The following is a 23,918-nucleotide window of genomic DNA, read 5'->3' as shown; positions in this document are numbered from 1 at the left end:
AATGTTGGATATCGCCCAAAACTAATAGAAAATTTATAAATAGCTCCGTTGGAAGACAATGAGACTCTTAATTTCAGTTGTGGGTTTGAGCCCCACATTGGGCAAAAGGAAAGTGCTTGAAGACTTGTAAAATTCAAAAAGCAATTGCAAGCTTTCCTATAACAGCTGACAATAATGGAGATTACAGCCACTCTTTTTGGCTTTCCTGAAACCAATAAAGATCAGCAGATTATGTAGTATTAGACTACCAGCATGCTGTGTATTATGTCTAAAACATACCTGAAGTTCCAGGCCTTTAAAAGGAGCCATTTAAATAGCTAGATTTAGTTCACTGTTCTTGTCACCTTGTCTAAGGCAACGGCATGAACAGCTACATTAATCATTCCTAATTTTACTTCTCAGCGTACAGCTGCCCCCTCAGCGCAATCTTTTAAAACAGCACTTGACCTATTTGCTCCCAAATCTTCACTGACACTCGCAGCTGTAAGAGCTCACCTGGGACACCATATTCCATATCTAATCAACAAACTTTACAATTGTTACAAGACTCATGCAGAACACCGTACTCAATCACAAGGGAGATAGAGAAAGAGAGAGGGGGGGGGAGACACCTCATTACGCAAAATTCAAGAAAATGACTGAAAGATCTATGAGAGTAAAGATCTGCAAGGATTTTCATTGGGCTATACTTAAACAGAAGCATGCTTGTTGAGAGTGTAACAAAATGGCCCTATCCCAGTCAATACAATAAATGCATCACATATTTGAATCTAAACAGGGAGAAAGCAAATTGTGTGTGTGTGTGTGTGTGAGAGAGAGAGAGAGAGAGAGAGAGAGAGAGAGAGAGAGAGAAAGAATCCTCAATTTAAAAAAATTCAAAATTAAGCTTCCTATCAATTCTATTACTTAAATATATATTTGAGATAAACAGCTACAATGGAAGTGATCATAACTGGCACAGCTGCAAAGAGATTGAAAACATCCATTTCCTTTTAAAAACCAACCCAGAGTTTATTTGCAAATCTTTATCCTTATATCAGAACTGGCAAAACTCTGGTTAGTTTAAAGTGTGGTTTGCTGGAACAAGCCAGGATCAACTCATGGCTCATGATCCTGGCTTGTTATAGGAACCACAGTTTGAACTAACCAGAACCACCACCACCAGTTCAGATGTAACAATGAGGTCCGGGAAGTCAATGCTTCCAATCTCCTTGCAGCTGTATTGGAAGCGGATGGGTGTGTAAGCCTGAAGCTCACTTTTGTTCATACATGCAGTATCAAACCATGGTTTAGCATTATATCTGAAGTGGACCATCATGTGTGGCATCTTCAAAGAAGTCCACCCTGACAACTTTGCTTTGTATTGTAGTCAGTGGTACCAAGTTATATGTCTTATTCTGCCAGCCTTTCTAGCTTTAACCCAGCTGGAACATCTAACTTTTCAACCCTGTGGACTGCTTTGTAGCCTGTTTATGGCTCAGCTTTTTGGCTAAAAGGAGTTAATACTTCAAGCTCCTGGTTGGATATTTCTGTTAATAGAGGATGCATAACCTTCTCCCTTCCCCACATGGTGGGAATCCTCACAGGCATGCAGCTGTGCCCCACACATACAATGCATGATGTAAAGTCCTCTGGCATTCTCAGCAACCCAAGGACCTCCCACACTTTTTGTAATATGATAGCCTCTATAGGTGCACAATACAAGTACAAAGTGTGGAAAGGTGTATATCCTACTAGATGGCTGAAAGGGAGGTCCTTGGGTTTGCATGTGTTCTTAGAAAGGTATCCACTTCATAAACAGGGTCAATCTATACAGCCCTAGGTTCTACTACCAAACCCAAATACAGTTGTACCTTGGAAGTTGAACGGAACCCGTTCTAGAAGTCCATTCGACTTCCAAAACTTTTGGAAACCAAAGCGCGGCTTCTGATTGGCTGAAGGAAGCTCCTGCTGCCAATCGGAAGCCGTGGAAGCCCCGCCGGACATTCAGCTTCCAAAAATAGTTCGCAAACCGGAACAGTCACTTCTGGGTTTGTGGTGTTCAGGAGCCAAAACATTCGCGAACTAAGCTATTCGAAAACCAAGGTACGACTGTACCAAATAAACCACATGAATTAAACAATGAAGCTGTCTAATACATCGTCCACCGTTACATTAGAAACATTGCCATACACTTCAGTGTAGTTTGAGTTGACATCATGGATCTTTAGGGCATATCGGTTCATATCCTCTTATGAACATAATATGGAGTGCACTCCCCAGAGAGACTCACCTAGTGCCTTCATTACATATATTTAGGCACCAGGCGAAAACATTTCTCTCCAACCAGGCATTCAGCTGATTAACACTCTTATGGCCTTTTAAATGTGTTTGTGGGAGGGGGGGTTATCGGTTTGTTTTACTACGCATTTTGTGTTCTCATTTTGTATGTTTATGTTGTGAACCACCACCCCGTGATCTTTGGATGAAGGGCGGCATACAAATTTAATAAATAATAAATAAATATTTAAATCAATCTAAATTACATTGAGACAACTTTATACGTACGTAAACACGATCTCTTCCCAGCTGTGCTTGCACCTCCTAGACACAGATTGCCTCCCCGGTGAACCAGTTCAAGTTCCAAGTTGGTCCTGAATAATAATAATAAAAAGAATAGAGTAGGCTTTATGTAAATTATCTAGAAGTTTTAAAGAAATGAAACTGCCCCTGTATGTTTCCTTTCACTTTGATCAAGACTGGTGCATTTATTCTATCCCTCCCCCCATCTCTCTTAAAAAAAAGTTTCGCAACCACAAGATTTGGTAGAAAGAGTCTCTCTCGACCTATACACCAGTAACTATGCAAATTTTGACATTTATGAAACTTTCAAAAGTAGCTTACCATGGAGTATGGGTGGGACTACTGCAAATGTATTTCTGTAAATATATATTTGTGACACCAGACACCAGCTGTTGCATTAGTAGGAGAAGTCTCAGCCTTAAATATGCATGGAACCCTCCCCATGAAATATGGGCAGGACAGTATTTGACAAAGTCTCTCCAGAGCCACCTGATTTTAAGCTGCCTAGATTTTCCAGAGCTATTCAGGAAGCTCAGCAGATACCTGATTTCTCTCAGTGCTTTAAATTTCTAGCCAACAGCTCAGTCGATTATTTCCTTCCCACAGTGAGGAGGAGTAAGAGGGAGGAGAGATGGAAGAGGTTTCGTCACTTTAACAGACCCCTTAGGTGTGCTGTGTTAGCCACTAAACTGCAGCATTACACTGAGTATAGTTAATCAGAAGAATGCAGGGAAGCTGGAAGTATTTCGTTCAAAGCAAAATATTTTGCAAAGATTCCAGCTGCATCAGTCAGAAGATGATTTTCTTTATAGAATGTTTGTTAAAATATATTAGCACATTACTAAAATAGTAACGTTTCAAAATATTAATATCCCTAAGTTTGCAGCTTATGTCACCAATTTTTGAAGGAACGTTTTAATCCTCCCTACTACAGGAAAAAGCAATTTAACATTGATAATGTTTGGGCTCTGAGCTCCATCTGGTTGCTGCTGATAAGGCCATCCACGTGACAAGGGAATTTTCCACTCTTCAGGCGATTTGCAGTGCTTGCTGAACTTCTAAAAAGCTACCAGCAAAGAAGCTGGGACACAAATTTCATATTAACGGACAGAACAGGAAACACAGATCACAGGTTAATTCACTGTGGAATATTAATGAGACATGTGTTTATTTGCACACCTTTTTAATTTTTCTAATTTACTGCCTCAAGTAAAATTGCCTGCACTTACTGTATAAAAAATATTTGCTTAACCGTTATTGGAAATCTTTAAAGCAATCCATTTTGTCACATATCAAAGGTTTCTCACCTTTGCTGCTCAGCAAAACATTCATGTCCAGTGTAAAAACAGACACTAACACCCAAGACAATGTCAAGGATTGCTCTAAATGAACAAGACATACTCGACGCAGCAAAAATGCCTTCTGCAGATATGGAGGCGGTGGCTACTGAAATTGTGTGTCTTGTTCTACAGCAATTGAAAGTCACTCACTTCCAAAGGGCTTAGTCTTCACTGCAGCAAGGACACAAGTCCTCAAGCTCAACAACTCTGACAATGGGTAGATCACTGCCAGTTTTTTAATACTGTGAGTAGATCGCAGACTCTTGAAAGCTGGACGCCCCTGACTTGGTCTAATAAAAATAAATTCATTTTGGATGTGCTTCCAAACATTCTCCTCCATATGGCTCCAGAGCTTTACTGGACAGTTTTCCCCTGATAGAATATTCTCACAAAAACCTGTCTGAATTCTCTCTCTCTCTCTCAATGATTTACGCATGACTTTTATCTGAACCCTCAAATGCCTAAAAGTGATCCCACATAGGTGCAGGGCAAGCATTTCCCTCAAATACATTGTTTCCCCTGCAGTGATCCATTCACATACAGAGAACACAGCACAAAAGGGTTCTCTTAGTAACCAGCTTTTATTGTACTCTCTGCCAGCAATTACATAACTGGATTCCTATCAAGCATTCATGTCTGCCTGTGCCCTCCTTGAGAAACACTTGGGGGCAGGATGGAATCAAGCCTCATTTTTCTTAATGTTACATTTCTTTTTTTTTAAAAAAAAATATTTTTATTAATTTTCCAATTAAAACCAATTATATCACATTCAATATTTCAAATTATACACATATATATATCAATCAAACCGAATGTTATGCCAAATCATCTAAAAATTTTTTTATTTGGGTTCCCATGCTTCAAGAAATTGGGAATTCCTCGCAACTGTCCACTGCCGTCTTTTTTCTAAAGTTCAAATCGTCCTCCAAGTTCATAATAATCCAGATCTTCCCCTTACAGTCACATAGATGTTTTCCACTTTCATCCGATTGTTTCCCAGCTGCTGAGATAAATATCAAACAAAGTTTCACAGATGTTCTTTCTCCTGTGTGAGTTAATCAGTCCAGCCTCCCCATAAATCTTCTTAATGGAGCTCCCTGTTGCGTCGAAGCAGCTCGAAGTAGCGCCATCTTAAAAAGCTCAAATCACTTTCGTTTTCTCTCATAGCCATGAAGATTTACGATCATTATAAGATTTACAGCTTTTCCAGGCAGGAGACCCAAACATCAAACCATAAACTCTTGGTAAATTAATGGATCTCCTTGCCCTATAGCTGAACTTAGCTTCAGGTCGCTGCTCCAATTTAAAGTGCGTCACAGCTCATAAATCCTCCGAGCGCGTCCAGAACTCCTTCCGTCCGACTAGGGGGGGGCTTTTCTCATCGGCAACTCCACATCTTTAAAAAATATGCTCAGTAACAACAGTTATAAAGTTCAACTCACACAGTCTTTTGCTTCTCTTTCACTCCAAACAAGCCAGGACATCGCGTCCGGGAAGGTACGAGGCAACAATATGAAGAAAAAAAATAAAAACTCACTTCCCTTATCGCTCCGTCCCCATCAATCCTTCTTCCAGATGCAGTACAGTCTTTGACTCCTCTCCCTCAGCAGCATAAATTTCTCAGCAGTAAACAGCGCTTCTTCCCCTCCTTCTGAAGTATGTCCATAGATTTAAGCCTAATTATCTTCTTTAACCATGGAAATCCCCGCCATGCAGATTAGCGTCCGGGAGTCCTGGCCCTCGTAAGTGCTCAGCCCAAGCTCCCCCCACTCCAAAAACAGTCGGAGTGGGTCTGGGGGCATCGCAGGCCAGCGGCCCCTCTCCGTAACCCCCGGAGAGGGTAGGGGGTTGCCATTTACTCCCCTAGCAACCGCCAAATTCCTTACGAAGGTCAGAGAGATGGAAAACAGGTCCTGCAGGCGGAGACCGGAACCTCAAGTTCACTCTTTATCATTCAATGTCTACAACATCACAATCACTTTGCAAACACCCACATTTTATGTCCTCTCCAGCTCTATAGATTGCAGTTTGCCTAATGTTACATTTCTTAAAATGCTTCTGAAAAACTTACGGAATGACAATTATATAAATAAACTTAAAATATGTTTGTAATGAGAAACACATGGCCAAATTCAAAGGGTCATAATCAATGTTATGTGAAGACTATTTTTTCGCCAAAGAATTGATGCTTTTGAATTATGGTGCTGGAGGAGACTCTTGAGAGTCCCATGGACTGCAAGAAGATCAAACCTATCCATTCTGAAGGAAATCAGCCCTGAGTGCTCACTGGAAGGACAGATCAACAACAATTTTTTAAGCTACTCACTCTTAGGTTATTTTTTAAAAAAACTTTTAGTGAAATGATGTTGATTATCTCTATTATGAATCGCACAAAATTTTCCGAAAAAAGGTGTTCGAGAGTTGGAGGAAGATGTTCTTTGATATGTATCTGAATGACCAGAGTAGACAGAAAACTCTCACAACAGCATATAACAATAACTGTAAACTTATCTGTTTAGTTCACATGTTCTCTAATGTTTATTACTAAAAACTTATATTTTTGTAAACAAGCTGCGGTGAGTCTCGGACTTGTATGTTCCTTTCTTTTTCCCCCATTTGCTGCTACTAGGCAGCAAACAGAAGCAACTGCTTCCACTTTTAAACAGATTTCCCTAGTTCTAGGGCTTCAGCAGTGGTTAAGTCAAATACAGGGAACTTGGTTTGTTTAAACTTTGTTTAGTAAGAACAAGTCAAATCCAAACCAAAGTTTCAGATACTGGCTTATTCACGGACTTCTGGCCACGGACTTAGAAACCACTGCTATAGGAGTAAAAGGGCTCAGGCCCAAAGTTAGCTCTCTTGTCCAAAACCTACAAAAACCTGAAGCTGGTCCTATAATGATGGTAGTAGAATCAAAACCTGCTTGTGATATGACATGAGAACAATAGTTCAAGGGAGACGTCCCCACTAGTCCCTGGCACAAACTTATGCAGTTGTTGTTTTTAAAAAAACCAATGTACTGTACTTTTAAGTTACAAACTTAGGAAGCAAATTGAAAATGTTTTTTCAAAGCTACTTCAGCTAGATCTTACTCTCAACTAACATTGATTACGACTGGTTCTGTACAGTAATTTTTTCTTCTCTGCAAAGGGTTGCACCGTATGACCTTTAATGACCTCTAAAGTCCACCAATAAAAGCCAGAGTCCTGAAATTCTCTGCTTAACAAAAATGCCCGCTTATGAGTAAGAGGCAAGAGGTTTGAGGACTGCAGTATGCGTTTTCCAACCACATTCAGTTCCAAATATTTTTTTTTATAAAGGACAGGGTATAAAGCCATTCATCAATCTTGGGGGCGGGGGGAGGAATCACTGTTCTTTATAGCTTCACTGGATTTCTGAAGGTTCAAGAAAATGCTGCACAAACGTCTGTTGAAAGACCCACATGCACCAATAATTTTGATGTATTATGCTAAAAAAATGAGATGGGGGGGTTGGAGGATGCCTTGGGGCATCTCCACTGACTTGTAAAGCAGCTGGTGATGTGTACTGTTAGGGTGGGGGGAACACTAGGTCAAGAGAAGCTTGCAGACGAATGATTTAATTATCGAAGGTGAATGAGTACATGTGTACAACAGCAACTTAATTTAAAACAGACAAACTAGAAAGAGCTTATTATGGGGGGAGGAAGAGGTAGGCAATAGCCTGGATGATGGGGGCACCAGAAGAAATCTGGAAGCGGTAGTATCTCTGTAACAAAGCAAGGAACAAAGCAAGGTTGTATATTGTCTCCCTGCTTATTTAACTTATATGCAGAATTCATCATGCGAAAGGCTGGACTAGATGAATCCCAAGCCGGAATTAAGATTGCCGGAAGAAATATCAACAACCTCAGATATGCAGATGACACAACCTTGATGGCAGAAAGTGAGGAGGAATTAAAGAACCTTTTAATGAGGGTGAAAGAGGAGAGCGCAAAATATGGTCTGAAGCTCAACATCAAAAAAACCAAGATCATGGCCACTGGTCCCATCACCTCCTGGCAAATAGAAGGGGAAGAAATGGAGGCAGTGAGAGATTTTACTTTCTTGGGCTCCTTGATCACTGCAGATGGTGACAGCAGTCACGAAATTAAAAGACGCCTGCTTCTTGGGAGAAAAGCAATGACAAACCTAGACAGCATCTTAAAAAGCAGAGACATCACCTTGCCGACAAAGGTCCGTATAGTTAAAGCTATGGTTTTCCCAGTAGTGATGTATGGAAGTGAGAGCTGGACCATTAAGAAGGCTGATCGCCGAAGAATTGATGCTTTTGAATTATGGTGCTGGAGGAGACTCTTGAGAGTCCCATGGACTGCAAGAAGATCAAACCTATCCATTCTTAAGGAAATCAGCCCTGAGTGCTCCCTGGAAGGACAGATCGTGAAGCTGAGGCTCCAATACTTTGGCCACCACATGAGAAGAGAAGAATCCTTGGAAAAGACCCTGATGTTGGGAAAGATTGAGGGCACTAGGAGAAGGGGACGACAGAGGACAAGATGGTTGGACAGTGTTCTCGAAGCTACGAACATGAGTTTGACCAAACTGCAGGAGGCAGTGCAAGACGGGAGTGCCTGGCGTGCTATGGTCCATGGGGTCACGAAGAGTCGGACACGACTAAACGACTAAACAACAACAACAACAATCAAAGGCTGAACTAGTTGCTTGCATGGTTTTACAGAACTAGACTAAGTTATAAATGAAATGAAAAGCTGGGGAAACCTTTCCACCATAATCAGCACTCTTATGTGTCAGCTACTCTCCTTCCCACATTTTAAACACTTTCAAGATGGCGGAAGGGAATAAGGAAAACCACAGTCAAGAGGGCTGATCTCATGTTGTCAGCTTTCTGCAATGAAGGCTTCTGAATGTGCTTGAATGTCTTATCAATGGGAATTCTTTTTTAAAAAAAGTTCTTCCCGGTGTATTAATGAGGAAGTATTAGAAATATATATTTCCTGGAGTCAGCAATTTAAGTTTCAAGTATTCCTACTGATGAGTTAGGAACAGCTGAAAAAACAGCTCTCATCTCAACTCTACAAAAACTGCAGTCTTTTTTTCTCTTTGGTCTATATGCAATACAAATATACCCATTTGGGCTTGGGCTCAGGGATTTCTTCCACTACCCTCATTTCCAGAACTGCTCTTTGTTCCTACAACAAGGATGGGGAATCTGAAGATAAATATAGGCCAGGCAGGGGAGCCAATGTGGTTTACCTGGCTGTTTTCCCCGAACTATGCCCATGGATGATGACACAGCTGAAGGGCAGGACGACAGGGTCTGATTCTGCATAGGCTGATAAACAGAGATTCCAGCCCTTTCCCTGCTCCTTTTAAGTTTCAAATTTGTCCTGCAAGGCCATTCCTGATAAGGATCTTGCCCAAGGAACCATAAAAGGTTCCACACTCCTGCCCTAGAACTAAGGACAAAATATCTTGTAAGAAGTGCCTGTATTACCTTAAGCAATAAATTGAAAGTTACAGGTCTAAAGTAGTTAAGAAAGATTTATAATGAACTGAAGAACTTAAGAAACCAGAATCCTTCCTATTGGGTATAGTCGGAAAAGCGATTCCTAAGAAAAATGTAAATTTCTTTATGTATGCCACAACAGCAGCAAGAGTACTATTAGCCAAGAACTGGAAGTCTCATGAACTGCCAACAGTCGACGATTGGCAAATGAAGATGATGGAATATATGGAGATGGGTGAGATGACCTGAGAGCGACTGAAGAAGATTGGAAAGATTTCAAAATATATTTGAAGAAATATGCTAAAATTGTATATTAAGATTAGATTTAGAATTCTATAGACGCTGTGGATTTAGAGAATAAGTGAAGTAATAAGAGGGATGGAAGATTTGAAATAATATGAAATTTATATAAAAATGTATAAGAAATTGCTAAAGATAAAAATGAAATGAAACGCAGATTGGCAGAACCTGAGGAGGTCCCTACATACAATGTTAAATGAATTTGGATTTACAATGTTAAATGAATTTGGATTTTCTTCTTCTTCTTCTTTTGTGTATTTTTTCTTCTTTGTTGTTGTAAATGTGTTTTTTGTATGTTTTTGTCATTTCTCTGTTATAAAACTAATAAAAATTATTTTAAAAAAAATAAAGTAGTTAAGTTCTCCCCACTGCCTTACATTAAAAATCCAAACATCCAACTATCCAAATTACACGACAGTGGTGCCTCCGTTCTTAAACTGAATCCGTTCTTAAACCGAGACGCAATTTCCCTAATGAAGCCTCCTGCCGCCAGTGCCCTTCCACTGTTCGGTTAAAGTTTGCAAACCAGAACACTATTTCCGGTTTTGCAGAGTTCGTAAACAGAATAGTTCGTAAACAGGGCTGTTTGTAAACCGAGGTACCACTGTATCATGTTTATATGTGCACATGTTCATGCATGCCCCCATGGTCAAAGTTTTTAATGTTAGTGCAGAAAAGATAAGAATGAGAAGGAAAAGAGACTAATGAAATAGAATCTGCAAGCAACACTTGTGGCTATAGGTAATAAAGCAGAATTGAGAGCTGTAAAAACCACTTGCTTCAGTGTACATGGACTGCACTCTATGTGCAGACATCCTGCACCTTTTTGCAACACAGAAGCTGCAATCAAACCCTGAGCCCCTAAAACACAGGACAGCACCCCTTTTCACGCCAAGGAAAGGTGGAATGTATGTGTATTCGAGCATTGAAGAGAATGGAAAAATCTGCTTAAGTACAAGTGCAAACGTTTATCTCAAGGGGAATGGGTGTAACAGTAGTTGTATTGTGAGGGGAATAGTGGTTGTATGAGGTACTTTTTTCTTTTCTTTACATTGCAATGTAGTCGAAGCAAAATTCCAAGTATGGTTGATACTTGGCCAATAAATTATTCTATTCTGTTCTGTTCTGTTCTATGAAGAACCTCTGACACACTGCATGACACTGCCAGAGCCCTCTTCAAACCTCAATTAGTCAAGAGAGCTTTGCCACAATACAGGAAAAATAGCAAGTATGCAGTTTATTTAACCAAAGAGGTAACAAGTAGTTGACAAACAGGAAGGGACTGTAAAACAGATGTCTTACCCACCTGGCTACAGAATACATGAAAAGAAAGTCATTGTCTGGTGATCCAGGAGACTTGCTATAGTCAGTATATTTCTTCTGGGTAGTACTTTTGATATCCTTCATCACAGACTCCATTTCTTTACTTAAATTGGTTTCTGACTGTGAAAAAGAAAGATGGCTGACTTCACTTAGCTACAGTAAGAGGTGATTACAGAATTAAGACACCCTCGGGAAGTTAAGAATTACTTTTACGAATTATGTAACAGTCATACATCAACAGCTGAAATACTGAATTCTACATAATGAAACTAAATCTAAACAGTTATGGAGATGGACGAACCACTCTTCTACATTCTACAATTATTTCTATGTTTTATTGTAAACCGCCTTGAAGGAGTTTGCCCCTCAAAGGCACCAAATGCATTTTATAATAAACATATTCAACTAGGCATACATTGGAATAAGTAAATATGAACACAGAATTTTAAAACACTAATAGGTCTCAAGAAAAAGTACTGTTTTAATGTACAGTGTATGTAACTAAGGCTTATAATTTTAACTGCACCTTTTTTAATGTCACTGTGAAACTTCAAAATGCATAAAAGTCCTAGTAAAAGGAATAATCTGCATTCTTGATTGACACACTTCAAATGGTTTCTAGTTACAAGTGATTGATGCTTTGTATCATAAAGAAATTATGAGTTCCATGTAATGCAGTTCAGTTCTGTATAAGATGAGAAGCTGGAAAGAATGACTTTTAACGGCCAATAAATACATAGACTGAAATGCAGGAGCAAAATGCTCACATAATCATATCCTATTTTAAAGGTGATGTAACAGAGCTTAACTGTTAAAATGTTAACGTTATTTAAGCTCTTAAGTGCTTAACAGAGTGATGGGAGGGGATATTCAGCTTTAAAATTCTATAAAATGCAAATGAGTTTGGGGAAGGAGAAAGAGAGAATGAAAAGGAATGTTGAAAGATGGAGACAAATTAACAAGGATCTTTCTGCCTTACACTGATGCTTACTGGGAAAGTTCCCAGCTGCTCTTGAAGATCTTCCACCTCCTTTATGAGATCTTGCATATTCTTGTTGCTGTGACATTGCCAAAGGCTCCTCTCCACATTGTTGCCAGGATAACATGGAAGAACGCTGTTAGCAAACTGCCTACACAGAGGACAAGTAAATTCTCCTTTGTCCACTGAAAAGCCCTGGAGAACCTGGTCGTTCTAAAGAAAACAGAAATACTAATGAATCCGTGAAGCGACAATACTAAGTTCTAGTGACAGCAAGTCCAGAAATAAAAGAACAATTGCTCAGCTACAAGGTAAAGTGTAGTTATTTTTGTAACCAACCAATTTAATGAATAAATGCTTAATGTTAAGACTTCTAATTATTCAGACAACCTTTTCATCACTGTTACGCAAACACAGAATTCCCAGCTTTTGTTTGCCTTTTAATGCCAGTGCCAGTTTGCCTTTTAATGCCAGTGCGAGGTCCATTTGCAGCAGAAAATCAACAAGCAGGAGAGGGATATTAAGGGAAGAGCATGTTGGGGGCGGGGGAAACAGGGCACTTTCTTTTTTTTAAGGGTCCTTAATGATAAGTACTCTCGACTTGTAAATTACAGCAGCAAATGCTCAATTCTCTGTAGACATGGCAACAGTGATTCTCCAGGAAAAGAGAACTGAATCATCATTTTCTTATCCTAGGTATCTGTAACAACCTCAACAAAACACTTGAAAGACTATGGACCGGGTTCAACTAATGAGTGCACTGATGTACCAGTCTCCATAGTGTCACACTGACTTCCTCCCATAAGCTTTTCCCTAAGCCTAATTCTCTCTCTGTTACAAGGCAAGGGGAGACATGTGATGCTTTTTTGGCCTAGGGCTTGCCAATCGGAAGGTCAGCGGTTCGAATCCCCACAACAGGGTGAGCTCCCGTTGCTTGGTCCCTGCTCCTGCCCACCTAGCAGTTCGAAAGCACGCCAAAAAGTGAAAGGAGATAGATAGCTACTGCTCTGGCGGGAAGGTAAACGCCGTTTCCGTGTGCTGCTCTGGTTTGCCAGAGGCGGCTTAGTCATGCTGGCCACATGACCCGGAAGCTGTACGCCGGCTCCCTCGGTCAGTAAAGCAAGATGAGCGCCGCAACCCCAGAGTCGTCCGCGACAGGACCTAACGGTCAGGGGTCCCTTTACCTTTTTAGGGAGGGGGGACTCTATCGCAAGCAATGGAGGGCAACACTGGTGGCTACGAAAAGATTGTTACTTTCACAGATTGTCTATCTATGACTACACTTCCTTTCACAGAACCAATGAGAGCTCAGGTGAGTGAGGCTTTCATCGTGATAAGCACAAAGCAGTCGTTTGGCAGGGACCCCTCTCTAATTTTAAAGACCACTGAGCATACCTTGTCCACATTGTGAACTGCGATCACGCTTTAAAGCTGTTCGATCCCACACCCCATTCCCCACTGCCATAGGGTGGTTGCTGCAAGCCACTTTGATTCAAGTATGGAAGCTATCTTATTTGAATCAGAATCATTGCCCAAGAAGCAATAATTTAAGCTCCATTGCTGCATCATCCATGGCCCATCACTACACCCCATATTCAGATGTTTCTAACATAGCAGATTAGCAAATTCAAATGTTACCAACAGGGGCAGTGTACTGTGAAGCCCATCCAACTTCAATGAAATAGGACAGCATTGAAAATTGAACAAATATGTTATTTTTGTATTTTTCATGGTCAATACCATAACACTTTATATATGAGAATATTTAAGTGGAGATAGGTGGGGGGGGGTTAATAAAGCACTGCATTATATTTCAAAAGATGGATTTTGCAGCTTCTTTAAAAAAAATCCAGATGGTACATAAAGGCATCACTGGGATTCTATCGATGCCAACAGTAAAGCCTATAGTACTTAATGAGTAAAAAAGCTCAATATCCAGAAATGTCCATTTTAACTTACCCGCAATGATTCCATGTAGGATTTATGGCAATCTATGTGTAACGTGTGGCCACAGGTTTGTACATACACACCTCCTTCCCAGCCAATTGATACCGATTGCAGACAGGAACTCTTTTAAAAAAGGGGGGTAAAGAAAAATCATATATCTTTCCACCACCAATTAAAATGTAAATTAATCACAATTAAAATAAGTTACAAGTAATTAGTTGTTTAATTTAAACATATAATGTTATTCATAAAGTGAAGACCAGGAAAGAGCCAGGGCCAAGAAAGTCAGATTTTTTAAAAAATCCCTAATCATCTATGTGTTTATCAAAAGGTCTTCGAATAAGGTTCCTGTTCAACTTCCAATGTATGGTGCATATATTTCTGTTACATCTAAGCCTGGTAAAGACCATGACAATTTTGGAAAGTTATAGGCCGATTTCTTTAACTGGAATAGATGTTAGGGTATGAACAGAGATTCAGGCTAATAAGAGTTAAGGCAGTGGTATTAACCATAGTGCATGTGAATCAAGCAAGATTTATTCAGCATAGACAGGGAGCTCATCACCCAAGACTGGTGACCCAACTGGCTGCTTTAAACAGTCTTAGAAATGATCCAGCTGCACTTATTTCCTTAGATGCTGAAAAGGTCCCATTAGCACTCTCCTGAAAGGTGATTCTCAGCGGATGCTAGGATACCACCAAGGCACTTTATGTTTGCTACTTTGGACAAATTTAGATTTTCTAAAGAATTTATAATGTGGGTTAAAATTTTTATACCTCTCACCTAAATCGCAAATAAGCCTAGAAGGATTCTATGGTCTGTGGACCATACTGCCTGGCTACATTTGAACATATTTATTACAGATACCGTAACAATTTCATGAGGATACCTATTTGGACATATGGAGGGCTTATATGAATTTATGTTTATTTTAAAATGAATGAACTGATTGTTAACGTATCATAGATGTGAACTGCTGCTGGTTTTTCCTATTATTATTATTATTATTATTATTATTATTATTATTTATTACTCACAGTACTATTATTCTAGAAAAAGAGGTGACATGAACTTCTCCCTCTTAGAATGGCAATGGCACACACCTGAGAGGTGCTGGAACTAAGCTCCATTCAGGTCCAGCTGAATAAAAGCCGTGTGTGTGTGTGTGTTTAAAAAATTGGAAAGAGGTAACTTTAGAAAAACAGGATTTGTTCCCCTATTCCTTAGCTGAGGTGAACAAACTATTCAAGAGCTTTAACAGAGGTTTCCGTTTCTGCGCCAAGAGAAATTTAAGGATTAATGCTTTCCTACTGTGACCATTTTAGCACAATAATGATCTGGAAAGCTGGAAAAAGCAAAACATTTGATCCAAGTAATATCTGAGTTGGAATATACTTTTTTTAAAAAAAATCAAAGAGTAATCCAGTTTCCTAAGTGGGAGAATTCCCAGTGCTCAGATGTTGCATTTCAGAAAGGTCTAGAATTGCTAATAAAGTGCTCTTCTAACAGGTACCAAGGCACTTCAGATCTTTTCACACAATCAAACGCATGTGGCCCCCTTTAACAAAACAATAAAAATGACTAAAACGTTTGAAATGTATGAAAATGTTCTTTGTGTGCAGTGGGTTATGCATGCACCCCAAACTATTCATTCACTGGTTGGCTAGAAAGGAAGCAATGCTTTTATATTTTAGTTTACAATTTAAGTAAATTCTGGTTTTATGGGAATATTATAACTAGATGTAGTAACAAGGTCTACATGCTAGTGTTGTTGAAAAGCCATGTTTCGTGCCTCCCATTTGCTCTAAGGAAAGGCTATAAGGATGTGAAATTATTGTGTTTCCCCTCTACAGAAGGAAATGTTATTGCATGTAGCTTTGCTCCTTTCAGCAAATAATGTAAATGAGAGGTAGAACATATGACAAAGTGAAGCAGAAAATAACATCTGATTTCTTAGTACATCGCACCAGACATGTTTTTTAAAAAATCCCATCAGTTGTATACTAATTTCACAAACAAGGAGCTGTAATCAGGACCCAGCCAAATTCACCATTCCATTTGCAGGTGACAAATTATGTGGAGAAATTTCAATATATTTGTTTTTCTCTGAACTACAACTACTGGGCCCTGGAACAGTTTGCCAGAACAATAGTGGACTCCTCTCTCCTTTTTTGTGAAAACATGCTTGCATAGTTCAAGAGATATTCTTAGGAGGAAATGTGATCATGGTAAGGGCTCTGTTCCATCACCGCTGATCCCAGTACCAGAGTCAATAGTTTTTTAAACAGGGTTTTGTTTTTTGGAAGAAGGAGAAGAAGAGGAAGAGGAAGAGGAAGAATGGAGATCAAATCACTGCCATAAAGAAGTGCTCTGTCCTTTTCAAATTGCACTCCTCTTCTGGGAGACAAAATGCCCTTAAAACTGCTGGTTTGCCACAGTCCTAACTGTGACACTGATAAGCAGCTATTTTCACTTCTGAGCAAGCATTTCAACATACATGTCCTAAACTGAACGGTGTGCACAATCAGAGACACGGGTTCTAGCAGATGCTAATCCCTGTGGAACACTCACAGAGATCATCTGAAGTAATTCGTAGTTGATATTAGAATTCAAAGAAGTCGTCAGAAAAATTATAGCAGTTAATATAGCTAAATATTTAAATGAAGTGCAAGAAACAGAACACCATTGAAACATACTGCTGCAGAAAACTTACATCTTTAAAGAAGTGCTGCAATGTGGCGAGGCGGGCTTCATAAACTGCTGCACACGTATCCCAAGGATAAATCTGCTCCTTTTCAGAGGTTGGCAGCTTCTTGGGCTCAGTAGTATTGCGGCATTGCCCCAAAACTGCAGGGAGAAATAATGTCATCATCAGCAGAGCAGGAAATGAAGCACAACTGAAGTAGTTCTACTTTTTAGCCATAGGTCACATCAACACACCATATTCTCCCAGCAGGACATACACTCTTGCCTGGCTAGGCCCATGGCTTCCTAACCAGTGATTTTTGCTGGCAGAAATGTGCTTGTGAAGTGTGATAATGCACCTTGCTTTCCTGGATAGCAGATGGAGAGGGTGTGTATGGATAGAAACCTCTGGCTTCTGCATGGCCTAGAACGCAGCGTACAGTGCAAAGGTAAGAATCATGTCTGTTGCCCCACCCACTTGTGTCTCTGACCCTGTCCATACGGGGCATGTGGAGGTTGCCAGGATGGGACACACAACCCTCAGGGTGACAAAGGTTCCTCGCTTTGGTTTTATACAACAAAAAGCTCAAGGATATAACCATGTGAGATGGGCGTATGTACACTTTTCCTGCAGCTCCTTTGAAGTGCAGCAAACACTAGCTGCCGTTAAAATATTCTCAGATATCTACCTATCTTCTTCCAACTCAGTAAGCTGTTTCTTCAGTCCTACCTGAAGAGGCCTGTAAGAGCACAACTAATCCAGCAGGTCGCTCCTCAGTGGAAGGGCCGCTCTGTCCACAAATAACACAATCATACACTGCTTCAGGGACATGCTGTTCTGCTGTTGCTATCTCCATAGCAATTTCTGCATCTGGTGACTCTAAGGATCAGAGGAAGCAAACTGTATTAGTGAAGAACTGACACTTTCATAAGTAAATGGGTAAATGCAACGCTGGCTTGTCAGTTGGACCATTATAACAATTATAAATTGCAGCGTGTTACTATTTTCCACCTAAGGATGGTACATATTTTAAATTTTGTCCACACTGAGCTTTATCTCCATGCTACTATAAATTATGTTTATGTTACACACAGAGAGAGGGGGGGGGAGTGTAAAGCATGTTCCTTGCAGTATTTGGATGGTAGGACAAGCTTGTCCCCACCTCCACTACAGGAAGAGACTGAGAAGCTGCTGCATTGGCCAGTTTTGCAATCTATGTAGCTGCAGCCAACATATGTACACAAAAAGAAAAGATTAATGCATATCAAATAAAACAGCCACCACCATCACTGATTTATTAATTTAACGTGGAGGCACTGGAATGTTCCATGTGTTTCATCTCAAGAGCCCCTTATCTAACTCCTGTTTTTTCTTTGAAAAGTTGGGACTTGGCATGAGACAACGGATGAGAAAAACCAGAACAACATTTAGAAAGCATCCTGTGGGACTTTTCTCTCACTGAGGGACTAGAACAGGGGTGAGGAACACTTTCAGCCTGGTGGGCCAGATCATTATCTGTCCCCATCCACTTGGACCAACTTTGGCAGGGGAGTGAGACAACCCACCGGCCAATAAACCAAGGTAATCAGATAAATTATAGGTGGGTTGTTCTGCCCACCTGTCAAAGTCCATTGCAAGGTGCTTCTGAAGCCCCCAACAGCCAGCTGGTTGCCAGGAACCACAGCACAAGGAGCTTTGCCAGCTCTATGGTGAGCAAAACCAAGCATTGGGCTGACATAACTGCTTCCTGCAGAGATTGGCTGCACATTCAAGTCCCTGACAAAGAACTCCATTATCACAGGCAAGGAGAAAAGTGTAACCTTGGTCAAGATGCTGTTTTCCTTTAGTTTCTTAATGGCAATGCTGCCAAAGGACAAAATCTAGGGGGAAAACTAGGGAGCAGGAAGAAAAGGAAGCATATTGTCTTTGACACTTAAGCTTATTGTTTTTGACACTACAGTACAGTATATGCACTTTTACCACCACCCAGTGGCAAGTGGAAGAACAACAGATGAAATGAATACTGTAATCTTCATGTTTGAAAACCAATGCATTTCCATATTAATTTCTCTAGTTACGCACTATAGAAGTGATCCCTTAAATGGTTAGCTAGGGATCATGGGAGTTGTAGGCCAAAACATCTGGAGGGCCGCAGTTTGGGGATGCCTGCTTAAAGTATAGTATTTCCATATTAATCTCTCTCAGGGAAGTTAGACATAATGAGTAAATAGGAAAACAACCTTTCTCCTGTATGTTTTCAACCTATAAAGGAATTCAGGTCACCATTTCCAAAGATAAAAAAGAATCCATTAGGAAAGCTTTCCTAATAAATCACTAAAAAAAAGCTTTTTAAAGGCTTTGGAAATATAATGGCATGTATTTTCAATTGAGTATTGAATATAAACACATTCAAATGTTAAGGCTTGCTGTGACAAGAGAAGTCAACCACACTATACAAATCAATCACCAATCTACAGAATCATAGGATATATCTCTGTATAGAAAACAATTCATTAAGTTATTGTTTTAACCATTACATCTGGTTAACCCTCCAGTCATAGGCTGCACAGCCATGCAGAAGGAGCATCCCACACCGAGTATTCCTGTACTTTGACAGATTATTAAAATGTGTGCTTCAACTTTTCCTGCTGAAGTCAATAGGATTTGAATATGCAGTGTTTCGATTACTAACTACATAGCAGCAGGACCATAGCAACAATAAGGAAGTCACCTCTGTTGTTCAGTATAGGAAAGGAGCAAGCATCTTCAATAACATCACTGATTTATTAGGCAATTGTTATAGCTGCTTGAAACTGATTAAATCAACCAGTTAACTAAAGATAGAATATCTTGTTAGAGTCTCCTCATCGCTGTAGCACATGAAAGCAGCACATGGTGAGCGACTTTAGATTTTGGCACAAAATCCGTTTGTTGTTTAATAATGGTTCTTTTTAAAAAGTTTTCCAAACCAGACTTAAAAGCCACTGCAGTACTGGCCTAAATTAAGAACTTGATTATATTACTTTAAATATAGCAAACACATAGTTCATAGTTCTGCAGTTAGATCATACAGGCTGGAGAACATTATACAGTGGTACCTTGGTTTGTGAATGCAATCTGTTCCGCCGAGGCGTTCGCTCGCCGAAGGCACGCTTCTGCACGTGCGCTTCTGCGCATCAGACGCCGTGGAACCCGGATGTAAACACTTCCGGGTCTGCGGCGTTCGTAAACGGAGGCTTTCATAAACGGAGGTAGGCGTAAACCAAGGTTCCACTGTATGTAGGTCTAGCTAAAAGGCTACAGCAGCTCAAAAACAGTATGTGCAAGGGTTATTATTAATTGGAATCAGTGGATTCTGAGCACAGCTTTATTGTAAGAGAAGGGAACATTCGCAATGGTTCAGAAACAGCCATTATTTTCCATTATGACCTTTAAAACAGCCTCGACCCAGTATACCTGAAGAAGTGTCCACCCCCATCGTTCAGCCTGAACACTGAGGTCCAGCACCGAGGGCCTTTTGGCGGTTCCCTCACTGCGAGAAGTGAGGTTACAGGGAACCAGGCAGAGGACCTTCTCGGCAGTGGTGCCCGCCCTGTGGAATGCCCTCCCACGAGATGCCAAGGAAATAGGCAACTACCTGACTTTTAGAAGACACCTGAAGGCAGCCCTGTATAGGGAAGTTTTTAATGACTGATGTTTCAATGTATTTTTAATCTTTTGTTGGAAGCTTTCCAGAGTGGCTGGGGAAACCCAGCCAGATGGGCAGGGTATAAATTATAAATTTGGTAGTAGTAGGTCATATTGAAATTACCTAGGCATTTGTAAGCAACTGGGAAAATAAATGTATACTATTACCACTACACTAGGGCGACTGCTACCACTAGCCACAACTGGTTTTTTTACCCAGCTAATAATAGATTACTGTGAATAAAGGAACTGTGGATAAAATGTATGGTTGGTACTCATAAATGCCCAAACAGCTTTCAACAATGTCAAATGTATACATCTTTAAAAACAAAACAGAGCAAAACACTCAAATCAAATATCAAGTAGCACTAGGTTACTGAAACTATCTCAGCCAATGTATCTGATCCATGAGAATAATGCCTAACTCGACACTAAATGTTGTATGTTTCTGCAACATTCTGCAACGCTTTAGCTTAAGCACTGGAAACCCCACATGCTAAGTGTGGTTTTTACAATCTGTTAACTGGAAGCAACATTGCTCTTGCAAAGCACTGTGTGTCAAGGTGGTCTCCAAGCACAGAAGCAACTCTCAGAATGTTAATATCTTTTGCCCTAACTCAGCATGTGTATTCCCAGATGATAAGTAGAAGCTAATCTATTGTCCTATAAAATCCAGAAGGAGAGGTGCTGGGAAAACCTATGTCACCTTGCTATTAAAATGAGTATTGTATGTACCTTCCCTACTCCTCAAAAATAATTTGCTCCAAGAATTGAAAGCTGGGCTGCAGAATCACGCTGAGTATTACCCACTTGTCAAAAGGATGTTCCATATGAATTCTCTGGATTAACATTAAACCACAACACATTAAGTTCTGTATAATTTTTTTAAAAAAATACAAAATCACAAGTGATAGAATTCTAAAATGAGGTGATTCCACTTGCAAGTCAGACAGGTTTGAAAATCAGTCATCTGCTGCAATATGGACTGAATGTGTCTTTCTCCACTGACAATAGCAGTGTCACAAAATCCAACCGCTTATACCAGGAATAGGGACCGATGGGTTTTCCTTCAGGCCCTGCTATCCCTGACTTACACCATTGGTTGGCCACTCATGAGTTCTTCTGTATGCATTGCATTTTTATTCTGCCTTTCCCCCAAGGAACTGGGGAAACACAGCCAGATGGGAAGGGTATAAATAATAACATTATTATCAGTATTATTACCATAAGGAACTCAAGGTGGCATACACAGTTTTCTCAGGTAGTTTCCCAACCATGCAGCAACCAGACTGCCTTAGACCAAAGCTATGGAGATGACAGGTGACTTTGCTGCTATTCTAGCCCTTACACAGAATTGTTTCAGGTCAACACAGAACATGTCCTCCTTCTTGGCTTGTCTTCCTCACTCCCCAAATCACTTCTGTTTGGCACCAGACACTGGATCTAACAGTTTATCTGCTGAGCCAGAACTTGGGTCTTGGGGAGCAAATTACTGTCTTGGTTCTTTGACTATAACAAAATAATAATAATAATAATAATAATAATAATAATAATATAACCTGCCCATCTGGCTGGGTTTCGCCAGCCACTCTGGGCGGCTCCCAACAGAATACCAAAAACACGGCAAAACATCAAACATTAACATTAAAAACTTCCCTAAACAGGGCTGCCTTCAGATGTCTTCTAAAAGTCAGATAGTTGTTTATTTCCTTGACATCTGACTACCAAGAAGGCCCTCTGCCTGGTTCCCTGTAACCTCAGTTCTCGCAGGGAGGGAACTGCCAGAAGGCCCTCGGTGTTGGACCTCAGTGTCCGGGCTGAACGCTGGGGGTGGAGATGTTCCTTCAGGTATACTGGGCCGAGGCTGTTTAGGGTTTTAAAGGTCACCACCAACACTTTGAATCGTGCCCGGAAATGCACCATCCGCCAATACTGACATCCAAAGTACTCACATCCTGCCCTTTAATGATTTCTCAGGGTGGCTTACAAAATTCTCAATCAAGTGATGTGGACTACCAAAAAGATAAAACCTATCCATTCTGAAGGAAATCAGCCTTGAGTGCTCACTGGAAGGACAGATCCTGAAGCGGAGGCTCAAATACTTTGGCCACCTCATGAGAAGAGAAGACTCTCTGGAAAAGACCCTGATCTTGGGAAAGATTGGGGGCACAAGGAGAAGGGGACGACAGAGGACAAGATGGTTGGAGAGTTTTCTTGAAGCTACTAACATGAGTTTGACCAAACTCCGGGAAGGCAGTGGAAGACAGGAGTGCCTGGCGTGCTCTGGTCCATGGGGTCACAAAGAGTCGGACACGACTAAACAACTAATTAACTAAAGAACAACATCTTGTTGGGAACTATTGGGAACTATGTAATTTTGATATGATATGTGTTTTTCTTTAAATAAACCTTTAAAAGATTATTTCTAGTCTGTGGATTTTTGGGGGGAACTTCCATGAGGCAAAGCTAAGTCTAAAGTGCTCCAGACTGCTCGCTCCTACTGTTCTGGAATTTAGTTGTGCTCACGGAAAGTGAACACAGGCTGTGCAGCCAGAAAAGCAGGGGGGTTTATCCCTTTTTCCCTCTGTTTGGGCTGGCAGCAGTTATTTGCAAAGGGTGGTGGCAGCATTTCTATCAATTGGCTTGTTTTGATAGGGGGGAAGCCCTCCCCTGGCTAGGGAAATCTTACTACATGGTAAGACTTACCATGGCTAGGGAAATCTTACTCCATGTCATGAAGTTACCATGTAGTAAGATTCCCCTAGCCAGGGGAGGGGTTGGAGGGCTCCTTTTACCCTCCCCTACCATTTCAACCCACGCACAAAGCTGCTGGGTGAGTTTATGTGCAGGATTTGAAGAGATTCGAGTGGAGGGCCATCACTACAGTTATGTGGCTAAACCAGAAGACTGAGCCACTACTTTTATGGCAACAACAATAACTTTCCTTGAGGGTTCTACAATGAACTCCCGTGGGGAAGCTGTTTCTCGCTCCCTTCAGTCTAAATATCCTGTTTCTCATCATTAAATGTGCCCTAGGAAACAATACTCCTTTAGCCTCATTTGCAAACATCTTGAGACCTGAAAAAAAACCACATTAAGAAAAATGGAGACTAAAACCTTACCAACATCCATGGCGGTTTCCATAAAGCTTTTCTGCCTTGATGCAAATTCAGCCAACAACTTTTGTTGCCTCTCCCTGGCCTTCTGTCGCCTAGGTGAAAGAGAAGATGGTGGACAATTGTGAACAAATGCCAAGACAGCTCAATTCATAAGCTCTGTTTTTAGGTTGGCAGAGTACAAGAAGATCTAAAAAGTTACATAAAACTTGAAACTGTCATTTTTGCCAGATGTTATTGCATGTCAATCTCCCAAGACCCCAAAGCTTTAATTACCAAATATACCAGAAGCCCTTGATGTATGCTTCCTCTCTACATCTTCCTTCTCCTCTTAGTTGAACTCCAGACCAGTCTAAGACAGCAGCAGAGCATGCTCCACCCACACTGCAGAGGGCTTTATTGACCAATTTATTAATTGATTAAAATATATCCTCCATCCAAGCATTTCAGAGTGGGGCACAGTAGTAATTAA

General features: G+C 40.5%; 1 protein-coding gene across 5 annotated transcripts in view; it reads right to left on the bottom strand.

Annotated features, from left to right (window-relative positions):
• UBR3 (ubiquitin protein ligase E3 component n-recognin 3) overlaps positions 1-23,918 on the bottom strand; it is an 88,068-nt gene that overhangs the window by 21,022 nt on the left and 43,128 nt on the right. For 3 of the 5 annotated variants that reach the window (XM_088656407.1, XM_088656480.1, XM_088656462.1), the window contains 7 exons: positions 23,453-23,541; positions 17,373-17,522; positions 16,671-16,804; positions 13,969-14,079; positions 12,010-12,222; positions 11,014-11,150; positions 2,548-2,633 (listed from right to left, as the gene is read on the bottom strand). In XM_088656407.1, coding sequence (XP_088512533.1) covers positions 2,548-2,633; positions 11,014-11,150; positions 12,010-12,222; positions 13,969-14,079; positions 16,671-16,804; positions 17,373-17,522; positions 23,453-23,541 — 920 coding nt within the window. The remainder of the gene's footprint in view (positions 1-2,547; positions 2,634-11,013; positions 11,151-12,009; positions 12,223-13,968; positions 14,080-16,670; positions 16,805-17,372; positions 17,523-23,452; positions 23,542-23,918) is intronic. The other 2 variants (XM_088656472.1, XM_088656521.1) reach the window with 1 other exon arrangement.

The sequence above is a fragment of the Zootoca vivipara genome, chromosome 1, assembly GCF_965207765.1.
Source record: "Zootoca vivipara chromosome 1, rZooViv2.hap1.1, whole genome shotgun sequence".
NCBI classification, from domain to species: domain Eukaryota; kingdom Metazoa; phylum Chordata; class Lepidosauria; order Squamata; family Lacertidae; genus Zootoca; species Zootoca vivipara.
This window is presented reverse-complemented; position numbering and strand designations above follow the sequence as displayed.